Here is a 14,553-nt window from a genome sequence, read left to right on the forward strand (position 1 = left end):
GGCGGCATCAGGAGACCCCGGGTCCCGGGCCACGGAGGAGGGAGGGGAGCCGCGGGACTCGGCCGCTACCTGTGTGGCCCACAAACACGTTGCGGATCTGCCAGTCGGCCTCCCACACCTTCACGGTGCTGTCCCTCGAGGCGGTGACCACGACCCCTTCGATATCACAGAACACCACGTCCGAGATCATCCTAGCGAGGAGCCCGAGTGAGGCTCAGTGAGGCTCAGCCAGGGCCCCCCAGGCCACCCCAGCTCTTCCTTGGCTCCGCCCCTCCCGCGCCTCACGTTTTGTGCAGCTTCCGACGCACGTCCACGATGGAGCCCGAGGCCAGGTCGTAGGTGAGCAGCTCCCGCCCGCAGACCGCGTAGCAGAGCGGGAAGACCCCCGGAGGGGCCACTTCCAGAGCCAGGCGGCTGACGGCGTGGGACCCGCCCTGGCTCGGGAAGGCCGGGAGCTTGGCCACGGGCGCCAGGCGCCGGCCGCCGCCGCGGAACTCCCACACCACCAGGCCCCCGCCCTGGCAGCCCGTGACCACCGCCCCCTTGTCGGGCAACAGCACGCAGCAGGCGGGCAGGGCGGCCGGCTCCAGGGGGTGGCAGGACAGCGGCTGCAGGTCCCGGTTCAGGACCGCCATCCCTTCGGGCCCCCACCCTAGGAAGCGGCCCGGGTCCTGGCTCTGGTGCCGGAAGCCCGCCAGGGCCAGGAGCCCGGTGAGCTGCAGCGGCAGGCGGACCTGGCCCAGGCCCCAGCCGTCCTCGCCGCGCAGGTGCAGGCGGCCCGCGCGGTCCAGGAGCACCAGGCGCTTGTTCTCGGCGTCCGGCGCCACGGCCAGCAGCCCGGCTGGCACGCCCAGGTGCTGCCGGAACTCCAGCCCGTGGGTCAGGTGCTGCACCTGCAGCTCCTCGCGCTTCATCTGGGGAGAGAGGATGAGGGCCGTGGGCGCCGGGGCCGGGGCGGCCGCGCAGAGCCGAGGGCCGGGCCCCGCGGAGGGCGCGGCCCCGGGGAGGGCGCCGCCCCGGGGAGGGCGCCCCTACCTTTTCCACCAGCTGGCACAAGCCATCGCGCAGCAGCAGCCAGAGGCGGCGGGCCCGGCCGCGGGGCATGTCGCCGGGTCGCGGGCCGCTGGAGGAGCCGGAGCCGCGTGCGGCGGCCGCGTCCTGCGCTTTGGGACCAGAAGGCGAGGCCGGTGACCTGGACGGTCACGCGACAAAGGCCCGCCCGCCCCTCCCGACTGAGGGCCCCGGGCCCAGCCGCGCCAGGCGGGGGGCTCCAGGGACCGCGGGGTCCAGGGGGCAGCAGGCCCATGCCCAAGCCTACCGGGCGGCGCCGGGCCTGCTTCCCCTGCAACCTCCACCCGCGGCGGCGACATCTCCGCCCCCGTGGGGGTGTCGGCTCCGGAGCCCCCTCGAGCCGTCGAGCCGGATTTCGGATCCATGGCGGCTCTGGGAGCTGGGGTTGGGGGCTGCGGCCCGCCGGCCCCCCGAATAGCTTCCTTCTGGAGTCAGCGTCCACCTTCTCTGCACCCCTAAGGGGACAGTGCCCCCCCCGGTGAAGCACCTTCATCCGACCGAATGGACCCCGGCCCCCCGCCTGCACCCCACTCCCCTGGGGGTGACCCGTGGCCGCGGCCTGTGGGCCCCACCTCCACAGTAGCGCCACCCCAGGAAGGGGGCCCTGAGCCGCGTCCCTCAGGACTTGATGTCCCGGGGAGCGGCGCGGCCCACTCCCCGGTTCGGCCGGGAGCCAGCCCCCCAGAACGGGGCAGGTCCTTCCCCACCGCAGCTCTCGCCTCCTCCGGATAGTGGCGTCGGGGACAAGCCGCCACATCTGCCGTTCGGGATTGCCCTTCCTCCTGGCTTCCACAAGGCCCCCCAAACAGCACTCTATCCCGTCGGGATCCCGCCGGTCTCCTCCCGAGTGTTGCGCCACATCCCGGGGTCCGGGGCCCCACTCCCATACTCTACCCCAGAAGTGCTGCACCGCCCACCTCTCCCACCCCCGACTCCTCCCTCAGCAGGGTCCAATCCTGGGGCAGACCCCGGCCCTCCGGACACCGGTGTCCCGCCAGCGGCAGACCCCTTGGCCACTTTATTGACGCGATAGAGCTGCTCGAAGGCCTTGATCCCTTTGCGTTGGAATTCACCTACAGCTGGGGTCCAGTACTGGTCACTCCTATTGCGCCACTCTTGGCTGCTAGGAGACCCGGGGTCAGACCCTCCCCCACCCGTTCCAGGGAAGACTTCTGTTCGAGGTCAGCAAACTTCCATCTGGACACGAGGACACCATCTAGGTTCGATAGCCTCCCCTCATCTTACTCCAAGCTGATTCAATAGGTATCCGCCCCATCTTCTCCCCCCCCCCCCACCCCCAGTCTGGGTACTCAAAGCCAAGTCACAGAAACTTTATTGGAGACAAAACACAGAGCTGCAGCAAAGTGACCCCTCAGTGCACACTGGCTGCCCTTCAGGGCTGGGCCAAGGTAGGAGGGGCCTGGGGCCTGGGGCCCATCCTTTCCTGCCCCAGCACCAGGAGGTGAAAGGCTGTGCCCAGAGTCCAGACCGGCTACCAGCAGGCCCAGAGGGCAGCCCCTACTGCCCCCAGTGATTTGGGATGGAGTGTGGTGGGGAAAAGAGGGGCTAGTGCCCCTGTACAAAATATAAAAATACAATCTGGGAGCCAGAGGGAGCAGGTCAAAGCTAGGCCTGCCACCTCCAAGAACACAGTCAGTGGGACTCAATCCTTCCCCAAGAGTCCAAGGCTAGGCAGCATGAAGGAGAAGACAGGGGCTCCAGTGCTGGTTCTGTAGGATTGGGAAAGGTTGGGGAAGAGTCAGTTGCTCACAGTCTGGAGCCAAAGTGCTAGGAGGGCTAAGCCCAGCTGGTTGCAGAGGGATGGCCAACTGGGGGGCCCAAGGGGGTCGAGCAGACAGGATAAGTCCCTGCCCAAGCGCAGTGAAGATGAGTGGTTCCTGTACCTCTCACATGCAGATCACTTGGAGCCTAAGGACAAAGGAAAGAAGGTTATAGGAAGGAACCCAAAAGGGAGGGAGATAAAAGAGCTGTCAACTCCAAAAAAGAAAAGGAGAAAAGGAGAAGGGAGCAAAGAAAGGGATATAAGGTATTTGAAAGATCAGGACAAAGAAGAAGAGGTTGTTAAGGGTTAAAGCTGAGTGGAGGAAACTTGGGTTATGGAGAACTTTCCCCCTCATGGATGAACTGAGGTGAGAGAGAAGGTGCTGCGAAGTGGCCCCAATCCTGAAGGCAAACCTGTCCTCCATGGTGCTAGTCTCTTCTGTTGCCCCCTCACTGCTGCTACCCCCTCTTTCTTCTTCCTCTTCCTCTTCCTCCTCTCCCAAATCCATATCCAATTCATGGCCTGCCTCTGATCGAGTGTATGTGGAGCCACTGTGGGAGAAAGAGGGGAGATGTGGCCCTAGGTTCCCCTCCAGCCCTGAACACCCCTTCCTGCATACATAAAAAGCCCAACTGGCCTCAGGAAGAGAGCTGAGGGCAGAGGCACTGGCTCAGACCTGATCGATCGGCAGCTGAAGAAAACGATGCGCTTGAGCCGCTTGTTGTAGAAAAAGTAGTTGAAGGACCAGAGGCTGCCATCTTCACCAAAGGGGTCAGAGTCCAGATCAGGATTGTAGCTGGGGGGGTGGGGGTGGGGAGAAGACAGATCAAGGTTTCAGTTTCCCAAATGTACCTGAGCACCTCCCATACTCTAGGTATCCTATCTGAGGTGGGAGAAGGTCAATAAGAGGGAAGAGGAAAGACCAGATGGCACCAATTCATTAAGCATCTGCTATGGGTCAGGCAACTACTGGATGATAAACACACAAAATATGAATATCCCTGGTGTCAGAGCATACTGTCTACTGGGGGAAAGATAGACAACATGAAGTAAACACTCAATACACATGAAAGTAATTTCCGGGTGATGAAAATATCAACAAACTACAGGGCAATAATAGGTTTCTCTGTACTCAGGTGCCAGCTGAAATGGGAGTTCTGAAGGACTTCTAGTTGTGGGGGTGGTGGTGGAGGAGGCGAAGAAGGTATTCAATGAGACTGCAGATGGAATACTGAGCTCAGGATGTGCCAAAGTCCACCAGGAGAGCCATGGGAAGCCAGTCTGAAAGACAGACTTAGATTTTAATGGAAAGGAATTTAAAATGTTCAAAAATGGGGTAGCTAGGTGGTGCAGTGGACAGAACACCAGCCCTGGAGTCAGGAGTTCAAATCCGGCCTCAGATACTTAATAATCACCTAGCTATGTGGCCTTGGGTAAGTCACTTAACCCCACTGCCTTGTGAAAAAAACCAAAAACCTGAAAAAATAAAATGTTCAAAAATATCTATTTGAGCTGAGAGGTCATCTTGAATAGGGAATGAAGAGTCAGACTGGTGCTTTAAGAATGTCAGTTACTGTAACTGTGAAGAGGGAAGAAACAGAAGGCATGGAGACCAATTAGGAAATTACTGCAATAGTCTCTAGCCTAAAACATCAACAGAGGGGTGGGGGACCATGTGCATGGAAATAAGGACTTGGATGATATTACAAGAAGAAGAAAACTGGATAAGAGTTGGCAACTGATTGAACATGGGAAATGAGGATGGGACAAGTTAAGGATGACCCTGAAGTTGTGAACCTGGGTGGCTGGAAGGATAGTAGTGACCTTGTAGATAGAGGAAGTTATAAAAAGGTGGGTTAAGTTTGTACCAAAGAATAGTTCCAATTTGAAATGCCTATGAGACATCAAGGTAGAAAAGTCTGGCAGACAGTTTGTTGAGACAGATGAGGGCTGGATATGTATGTAGATCTGAATCCTTGGAAATCACCAAGAGTACAGAACAGGAGATCTTAACTTGGCACTTGGGCTTTTTAAAAAAATTTTGATAATTGTACTTCAGTATAATTGGCCTTCTTTTGTAATCCCATCCATTTTATTTTGTGCATTCAAAAACATTCTTAGAAGAGAAGGCTTCCTTCACCAGACTGCCAAAGTGTCCAGGACACCAAAAAGATATAAACCACAGACATAAAGCAAAGTGGTCTAAGACAGAATGAGTCAGACCTGAATGATGATCCAGCAAAGGCTTCTGAGACAGAAACAACAGTACAAACTGCCCAAAGAATCCCCTGTACATGCTCTTGGATTCTCACCTGTAAATATCACACTCAGAGAGGCAAATCTCTTCATCTACTGCATTCCAGAGCTGCGGTTTCAGAGCAGTAAAGTCCTCACGAACTGCAGAGAATAGGCTGCAATTTACTGAGTTCACCACCTGAAGGGGTGTGGGGAGGGAGAGATAATGACAAAAAAAAATTTTGTTCATCTCCAACACAAGCAATCTCTCATGGTCAGAAGACAAAGATGTGGAGCAGGGGCCATTTCTAGCTGTCCAGCCACCACTAAAGCCACCTGCCCCTCCCACCCCAACTCTGCCCCAGCTTAAAAAAAAATGGCCAGCCCTGTTCCTCCCTCTTCCCCATCCCCCACCCACCCCTCTCTTCTCTCACCCAATTGAGGCTAGGTTCTCTGCTGAACTCATGGCTCTTAGCGGTGCTGAAGTCATAATCAGGTCTGAAGGATTCATTGAGAGTAGCAATCAGATAGAAGAGGGTCTTTCTGCTGCACTTATCACTCAGTGGTCCTTCATCTTCCCCTCCCTGGCTCTTGCTCAGCCTGTCAGAGATATGGTTTTGTCATCCTTCTTCACCCCACTTCTGGAGTTCCCACCAGCCACCCCCAGATTCAGAATCCCTGAGTGCCCTTCCCCTGGGGCTTGGAGAACCCATCTTTCTTATAGGACAGACCATACCTGCTGGGGCTGATGCCAGAGGTCTGGGGGGGCGACAGAGCCTCTAGCACATGGGGTCGGCCCTCCTGGCAGAATTGCTTGAACATGTGCTTGTCGTCCCCTGCCATCTTACAGGAGTAACTCTCGATCCTGGGGGGGGGGGAGGGGGGAGGGATCCACAGATGAGGGTGGAGAATGTAAAGAGCACAAGGACTAGAAGTCAGGAAACAACCATAACAACTCATAGTTCTAGAGCTTTGAAGTTTGTAAAGTTTTTCTCCTAATATTCCTAAGAACTAGGTCATATGAGGACAAAAAGGAAATTGAGGTACCTAAAGTCAGCAACTGTCAGAATTTGAATGCAGTTCCCTCTTGTTTGTAAGTCCAATGCACTTTCCACTAACCAGGGAATTAGTCTCAAATCTGCTACTATTTAATGTGACCATAACATGAAGTCATTAGCCAATTCACCATCTTCTATACACATCTCATTTTCCTTTGTTCACATTCTTCCTTGGGGTGATCCCTAATAGTTCCTTTTAAAAGTCCAATTCAAAAGACTTCTCCCTCCAGGAAATATTCCCAAATTCCTTAAATTCATTCTCAAGCTCAACATTTATTTATTCAACAAATAATTGGGCAGTGAAAAAGATATAATTGATTCCTACCCTCCAGGAGCTTAGGTCAAGTAGAGAGATAAGACATAAATGGACATAACTAATATACAATAATAAAAGTGCCTTTTGGAGTGATAAAGGACCACCAAATAGACTGTTAATCTTTGCAGCCCTATATGATCGTATAAAGTATGAGATACATTTGAATTAAGCTAGAAAGAATGGAATTACACTGTCAAAAAGAGTGGGAAAGAGGAGCAAAGGGAACTTTCTGAGCAAAGGCAAGATAAAAAAGTGGTCTGGTGAATATATTTAGAGGAGAGTTATTTAGTTCTGCTGGTGAAGAGTGTTTAAAAGAAAGTGTTCACTTCTGTTGGGAGTATAGATAACATGGATACAAATAACATGAAATGAAATAAGACTGGAAAGGCAAAATGAAAGCAGATTATGGAGGGCTCTGTATAACAGAACAGTCTGATTTTGACCTGAGGGCACCAATCCAGATTTCCACCACAACAGTAACATCACCAAAACAATGTGTAAAAAAACTTTGGATATGAAGGATAGTTTTGAAGAGTTGAACAACTTGTTGGGATGCTATGCAGTAGTCCAAGTAACAAGGATGGTCTCAACTACAGCATGGTGGTCCTTTTATTTCATGACTTACTACCACATTGCTCAGAGTAGCTGTACTCAATTTTCTTGAATTTCCAACTCTATATCTCCCACCTCTTATCAAATCACCTCACCATTTTACTAAGAAATCTATGCCATCATCAACTGCCCTCTACATCTCAACAACTCTTCTCTACAGCTCAAAACTACTCTATTTTCATCTGTCTTTTCCTCCTCTCATCTAAACTCTAAGGAAAATACGACCCTTTTCGTTAAGGCAAAGTCCTCGGTTTTTGTCTTTAATCCATGCCTCTAATAGTATAAAACTTGGGTTATATTCCCTTCCTCTTTCATCTTCAATCTCTTTATTTCTACAAGTTTCTTATTTGCTGCCTAAAAAAAAATCTATCCCCGATCCTTATAAACCTAAACTTGACTTCTCATACTATGGTCTTGCCTTTCTTTCACTGCTATGCTATTTCAAATCCAAAGGTCTTTTAAGTCATCCTATCTGACCTCTTTGCAACTTTCGACACTGCTGACTTATCTTTCTGACTTTGCTTATTCATCATCTTTCTTCCATTCTCTAATCATGGGTGTGTCCTCCAATGCAGACCTGGACATTCTTTTCATCCTGTACTCTTTCTTAGTGACCTCATCAGTTTCAATGAGTTCATTTATCATCACTAGATAGATTACTCCAACATCTATACATCCCAGGCAAATCTATCTCTTGAATCTCCAGACACAATGCTAAATGTCTCCTGAATACCTCCCTATCAACATCTCAAACTCTGAATGTCCAAAATTTAACTCATCTTTTCCCTTAGCTTCCCTATCTTTGTAAAGAATACTACCATCACCCAAATTTGCAGTCTCAAAATCATCCTTGATCTTTTCCTACCCTATATTCAACCAAGTGCCAAATCTACCTCAATAACATCTAATCTGTACTCTTCTCTTAACTTATATGGCCATTACCACAGCTCAGGTCTCATTACATTTTCCCTGGACTGTTGTAATAGCCTTCTAATTGATCTCTCTACTTCTGATCTTTCCCCAATCTAATCTTGCAAGAAATGCCAAAATAATCTTCCTAGGACAATCCTGACTATGTCACTCCTTTATTCAAAAATCTTCAAGGGCTCCCTAACCTTATTAGCCTCGTATCTCATTATTCCCCTTCATATTTTCCAAACAAAATGTATTACAAGCTGTTCCAAAAGTTGGCATTCCTTCTCCTGACTCCAAGTACTCATACAAACCACCCTCTACCATTAAAATGAACTTTCTCCTTACCTCTAGCTCTCATATACCTTATTTTCCCTTAAACACAAATGACACCTCCTCTTTGAAGTCTTGTCTTGATTCCCCAAGTTCATGTTTCAGTCCTATTCAAATTACCTCATATTTACTAATTTAGGCAAAAGCTGTATTCTTCCTTTAGAATACAGACTCTCTGATAGAATTATTTTGATTTTGTCTTTGAATTCCTAGCTACTAGCGTAACACACAGTAGGCATATGACAAATGAAGACTAATTAAATTAACTAATTTTGTCTTCCCCCAGCATCTAGCATAGAGTTCTGCAAAAAAAGCAAGGACTTAATAACTCTTGGATGAATTGAATTTCTGCTTTCTGGGTCTCAGCTGCTCAAGTTATAAAATTCAAGGAGGGGAAGTGAAAGATGGAAAGGAAAAAGGAGGAGGAGGAAGGGAAGAGAGGAAAGGGAAGAGAAGGGTGAGAGATTGATATAGGTGAGGAATCTGAAATAGGTCTGAACACAAATATGGGCTAGATGCATGCAGAAAAGATGGGAAAATGGATGGACATAAACATAGGGATGGATGGAAGATATATTTGATGGGAAGTAGTACCTGGAACAGAGAGGAAGAAGAGGACAGAATTAGGATTGTGAGGGATTATAGACTGAGCTGGAAGAGATGTTACAGGTCACCTAATAAAATGCCCTTATTTTCTGAATGAGGAAACTGACACCTAGAGTAATTTTATCCATTGTCAAAAACTAGATTTGAACCGAGTTCCTCCTGATGCTAAGGCCGGTGCTCTACTGCAACAGAGGTGTCAAACACACGGCAGCAGCCTGAAATACTACCAATTGCAATCCAGATCATATTAAGCTGTAATTGGGAACTATTTAACAATAAATAAAATTACACTAAAACAGAGACTATTACATTTTAAAACTGAGTCAACATGTAACTTCCAGGAAGATGTGTAAATATGTGTGTGACTAACATACAGATCAGTGGCTTCTGTTACTATTTTCTTTGACTCCTCTCTACTATGTGTCTAGCCTAACTGGAGTCTTAAGAACCTCCAATACTTCAACATATTTTTAGGAAGTCAAGAGTACCTGGCCTTAGAATCAAGATGTGAAGGCTGTAGTGAGTGAAATGGGGGGGTGAGGGGAGGGGGGGGGAAGAGAGGAAGGAAATGGGAGGGTGGAGTCACTAACCACAGTCTTCCCCTTACCTTCATAGGGAAAGAAATCTTTGGGCCCTTCTCAAATTAAGAACATCCCCTTAGGGCAGAGGGCCTCACCTGCCAATGATGTGAGCATCACCTGTCTCCACTGTTAGCTGGGAGTTGATCGCCTCAAAACTGGAGTTTTCTAAGAGCTTCATCTTCTGCAGGGGCCAGGGACAGGGAAGTCAAGGGCCCAGGGTTAGGGCAGCAAAGAAAGTGTGCCTGTTGGGAACAAGGGGCATGTCACTGTGGCTCTAAAGAGTTGTCTTGTGTGAAAAGAGGGATAGGTAGGAAAGGTCATTGTTAAAATTGCATAACTACTTATCCCTATCATGGCAGGGCCTCAGGGTCTTGTGTGTCTCATCCCCCATTGCTTTCCCTTCCCCAAACACACAAGCTGCCGTCTTGTAAGTGGAGAAATTGTAAACAAGCAGGGACCTGGCGCGGGCCCAGAGTTTGTGGAGAAAACAGCAGGCTGGGGGAACCAAGTGCCAATCTGAAGCAAACATACCTCCCTTCCCATATCTAAAGCCTAAGACACCAGAACCTTAATCCCTCCCCACCTGGAGAGCTCTGGTATCATGAAGGGGAGATCTCCTTACTCAAGAGAAAAGGGGAGGGGTTTCAAGATCAGTTTAGGGTGTCTCTGTATCTCCCCAAAAGATCTCAGGCTTTATCACGATTTCCATGCACCCTCTGAAGCTTGTGTGTGTATGTGTATATGAGGAGTGAGCAAGTGTGTGAGACAGGCAGTGTGAGTGGTGTGTGTGTATATGAAGAGTGAGCAAGTGTGTGAGACGGGCAGTGTGAGTGGTGTGTGTGCGCACGTGCGCGTGTGTGTGTATATGAAGAGTGAGCAAGTGTGTGAGACAGGCAGTGTGAGTGGTGTGTGTGTGCACGTGTGTGTATATGAAGAGTGAGCAAGTGTGTGAGACAGGCAGTGTGAGTGGTGTGTGTGTATATGAAGAGTGAGCAAGTGTGTGAGATGGGCAGTGTGAGTGGTGTGTGTGTATATGAAGAGTGAGCAAGTGTGTGAGACAGGCAGTGTGAGTGGTGTGTGTGTGCGCGTGTGTGTATATGAAGAGTGAGCAAGTGTGTGAGACAGGCAGTGTGAGTGGTGTGTGTGTATATGAAGAGTGAGCAAGTGTGTGAGATGGGCAGTGTGAGTGGTGTGTGTGCGCACGTGCGCGTGTGTGTGTGTATATGAAGAGTGAGCAAGTGTGTGAGACAGGCAGTGTGAGTGGTGTGTGTGCGTGTTTGTGTATATGAAGAGTGAGCAAGTGTGTGAGACAGGCAGTGTGAGTGGTGTGTGTGTGCGCGTGTGTGTATATGAAGAGTGAGCAAGTGTGTGAGATGGGCAGTGTGAGTAGTGTGTGTATATGAAGAGTGAGCAAATGTGTGAGATGGGCAGTGTGAGTGGTGTGTGTGTGTATATGAAGAGTGAGCAAGTGTGTGAGACGGGCAGTGTGAGTAGTGTGTGTATATGAAGAGTGAGCAAATGTGTGAGACGGGCAGTGTGAGTGGTGTGTGTGTATGAAGAGTGAGCAAGTGTGTGAGACGGGCAGTGTGAGTGGTGTGTGTGTATGAAGAGTGAGCAAGTGTGTGAGACGGGCAGTGTGAGTGGTGTGTGTGTGTATGAAGAGTGAGCAAGTGTGTGTGACGGGCAGTGTGAGTGGTGTGTGTGTGTGTGTGTGTATGAAGTGTGTGCGAGCGTGCGCACAGAAAGGTCTGCCCCCCAGGGGGCTGCTCAGCCTGGAGAGGATGGGGGAGGGGGCAGCGCAGGAAGCTGCCCCTCGGGAGGCCAGGAGGGCTGACCAGGCCTGAGGGTCTGGACACCTGCTGCCCCTGGAAGGGGGAGGAAGGGAAATCCAAAGCCCCACCCGAGGAAGTCTGCCACCGGCCAACACTCCCCGCCCCCCTCCACTCCCCCCCCCCCCCCCCGGGAACCAGGCCGAGTCTCCTTTACCTGGATGGGTAAGCCAGGTTACTTAAAGCACTCGGATATCGCCACCGTACCGGCCTCGTCTCCCCAGAGAGGGGCGGTCTCAATACGCTGGCACCTAATGGAACCAGAGCCTCCCGGGAGCCCGCTCCCAGCTTACCCCTCCCGGAACCCGGGTCGGGCACACCCCCGGGTCAAGCCCCGCCTCCCCGGAACTACAAGTCCCAAGAGGCAGTGCGGCGCTGGGAGGCAAGGGGGAGGGCGAGGGGCTGCCGGGAGCTGTAGTCCTCGGACGACCACTAAGGCGTCGGCGACACCAACCTGCCTGGGGCGTCCGGCCGCGGGGCACCAGAAAATCCCGAGGTCCCAGAGGCTCCTTAGTCCCTGGGGGCTACGACGCTGCGGCCTCCGCTCGGGCCGCACTGTATCCGAGGAAAACTTCGCAGCGACAGTCTTCTCCTCCGGGTCCCGCCCGCCTGCGCGGGCGATCTCCGAGACATGGCCCCACCGCCGACCCGGCTCCGGCTACCTTCGGCGCCCGACTACGGCAACACGGCTAGAGACACACAGAGGAAGCCGCCTCCGCCTCTCAACCCCGAGAACAACAAGCGCCCGCTAGGCCCGACCCCGCCCCCACCGCGGATCTCGCCTTGACGATTGGGTTCTTTTTCCCCGTCCTCGTCTAGCTAGCCTATGTCCATTGGTCTCGATCCCCGCCGCTCATCACGTCCTTCATAGCTATTGGCTCGTATTCTTGCCCGTCATTCTTTTTTTTCCACCCCATGCGGCCGCCCCACTAATTGGTCTATCGTGTAGGGGGAGATCTCGTATTGGTGTGTTTCCCTTCTAGCGGCCTCAGACTCTGCCTCGTTTCCCGTTGGTGGCCCCGCTTGCCACTCATCTCTCCCGGGCCCGCCCCGCCTTCTCTGTGGGCGGAGTCTCCTCTCCAGGGAGAGGGCGGGCCTGGAAAGGGGCGGGACGGCGGGGAGTGGGCTGGGCCGCGCCTGCGCGCTGGAGGCCGGGAGACAAAGGCTGCGCGGGGGGCGCCGAGGGCCCGGGGCTTCCTTCTGCGGCCCCACTCGCGTGCCCCTTCCGCACCGAGCCATGCCGGTGCCGACCCTCCAGCCTCACCTCTCCCCACCTCCGCTGCCTCCTCTGCTCGAGCCCCTCGGGCCTCCGCCGGACGCCCTGTGAGTGTCCCCGGCAGGATGGCCCCGGGACCGGCTAGTGTCCGAGGCCGGACTGGGGGTCAGGAGGGTGAGCCCCGGGCCGCACCCCGCACCCCGCGCCGGCGTCACCCCGGTAGCCCGCTAGTGCGCCTGCCGGCCCAAGCCCCCTCCGCTCCAGTTCATCCTCCACGGGCCCACTAAAGTGGACTAAAGCGTCTGACCCTGTCCCCCACTTGCTGTTCGGAGGTTCTCTCCTGCCTCCTGGATCGAATACAAAGTGCTCATGAGCTCCCTTTCTAGCCTTCCCACACCTTTCTCCCCGAAATATACCGTTCAGTCCAGCGTCGCCTTCTTCACTGTTCTAGAGACAAGACACTCTTGATGCTAAAAATTTTTCCCGGCTCTTCCCTATACCTGGTACATTCTCCCTCCCTTAATTATAGTGCTTCTCTCTATTAATTATTTTTTATTTTCCTGTATATAAGTTGCTCTCTCTCCATAAATGCATATAATATGTATACATGTATACACATTAGATATTTGCATATATATATATATATAATATATACTTCTTTGCATGTTATCTCCCTCATCAGATTATAAACTCCTTGAGGGCAGGGACTGTCTTTTGCCTGTTTTTATAACTCTAGCATTTAATAAAATTTTGTTATTTGTTCTTGGTTTTCAGAGACAGGTCTTTTTTTTTTTTTTTTGCAAGGCAGTTGGGTTAAGTAACTTGCCCAAGGTCACACAGCTAGGTAAGTATTAAGTGTCTGAGGTCCTCCTCAGGTCCTCCTGACTCCAGGATTGGTTTTCTATCGTGGTATCCTAGCTGTCCCCATCCTTGGTTTTCAAAGAGTTACAATGGCATCAGGTATGATGTCTTGACATGTACATGAATCTGGTTTATTGTAAGGCAGAGTTGCCCAAAGTCATCAGCCTCACTCTCTCCCAAAGTCATGGAAATCCAGTGACAAGACAAAGGTCAAGAAGACTGGGATAGGGCGGCTAGGTGGCCCAGTGGATAGAGCATCAGTCCTGGAGTCAGGAGGACCTGAGTTCAAGTTCCACCTCACACACTTAATTGCCTAGCTGTGTGACCTTAGGCAAGTCACTTAACCCCATTGTCTTAAATTTAAAAATAACATAAAAATAAATAAAAAATAAAGAAGACTGGGATAGCCCAGGATTAGGTGGATGATTCCTTGGCATCTTCAGTGTCTGACTAAGCTCTAGGTCCTCCACAGCACCTACTTCAGTTGTCACCATAGATGGTCCATTCTGCTAGAGGAAGTCTTCACATGCTTGTCATAGACATTCTCTAATTCACTGATGGGTTTGAGGCCTGTCAGTTATGCTCAATCTGGTTTAGTCTGTCAAATGGTTTTACCAGAATGTAGCTGCTGTGCTTCTACAACTTCTTGAAGCCACAGGTGAGATTTGAGTGCCAGGTGAACACCAAAGATGGATGAGCAGCCCTGAAAAGGGGTTGACAAGCCCTCACACCAGAGGTGCTAGTGCTCCTTGAACACCCATATACCCCTCATTGTTTGAATAACAAACAGAAACTATTTGCAATGAGTTCTTTCCTCTCTCTTCTACAATGCAAAACCTCTTGCCTTCTTCCTTCATTCTCTCCTCCTTTTCTTCAGTTCTAATTATAAGGTGCTCTTTCTCCTTACTGAAGCCCCAAGAGGCCAAAAACCTAGATCTGAATTCCTAATCTGCCACTACCTGTTTTTGTGACCTAGAGCAAGTCACCACCCCTTTTGTGGCCACCATTTCTCCATCTACAAAATAAAAGTGTTGTTTTAAGTTCTGGGGAGAGCATTCTGCAGGATCATCCTTATATTTAGAAATATGGTCCTATACTGAATTCAGAAATTTCAACCAGTCACCTATTGCCTAATAAAAT

At 51.3% G+C, this 14,553-nt stretch overlaps 2 protein-coding genes across 8 annotated transcripts in view; both read right to left on the minus strand.

Annotated features, from left to right (window-relative positions):
- Positions 1-1,878, minus strand: part of WDR97 (WD repeat domain 97) — a 57,524-nt gene extending 55,646 nt beyond the window's left edge. For all 4 annotated transcript variants that reach the window (XM_074203091.1, XM_074203089.1, XM_074203092.1 and 1 more), the window contains exons 1-4: positions 1,319-1,878; positions 1,036-1,163; positions 286-914; positions 70-191 (exon numbers count right to left, since the gene is read on the minus strand). In XM_074203091.1, coding sequence (XP_074059192.1) covers positions 70-191; positions 286-914; positions 1,036-1,163; positions 1,319-1,436 — 997 coding nt within the window. In that variant the 5' untranslated portion in view covers positions 1,437-1,878. The remainder of the gene's footprint in view (positions 1-69; positions 192-285; positions 915-1,035; positions 1,164-1,318) is intronic.
- Positions 1,879-2,386: 508 nt separating this feature from the next.
- Positions 2,387-12,084, minus strand: MAF1 (MAF1 homolog, negative regulator of RNA polymerase III). Of its 4 annotated transcripts, none has more exons than XM_074203093.1 (8): positions 11,791-12,082; positions 9,603-9,749; positions 5,826-5,954; positions 5,524-5,689; positions 5,167-5,288; positions 3,531-3,650; positions 3,268-3,405; positions 2,387-3,000 (listed from the first exon to the last, which is right to left on the minus strand). In XM_074203093.1, exons 2-8 carry the CDS (start codon positions 9,683-9,685, stop codon positions 2,979-2,981), a joined length of 780 nt encoding a protein of 259 aa, XP_074059194.1. In that variant the 5' UTR covers positions 9,686-9,749; positions 11,791-12,082; the 3' UTR covers positions 2,387-2,978. The 4 variants fall into 4 exon arrangements, with proteins under 4 accessions (XP_074059194.1, XP_074059195.1, XP_074059196.1 ...); XM_074203094.1 differs by lacking the exon at positions 11,791-12,082 and adding an exon at positions 11,494-11,595; XM_074203095.1 differs by lacking the exon at positions 11,791-12,082 and adding an exon at positions 9,415-9,440 and having other exon boundaries at positions 9,603-9,675.
- Positions 12,085-14,553: the final 2,469 nt, after the last annotated feature.

The sequence above is a fragment of the Macrotis lagotis genome, chromosome X (assembly GCF_037893015.1).
Source record: "Macrotis lagotis isolate mMagLag1 chromosome X, bilby.v1.9.chrom.fasta, whole genome shotgun sequence".
NCBI lineage: Eukaryota > Metazoa > Chordata > Mammalia > Peramelemorphia > Peramelidae > Macrotis > Macrotis lagotis.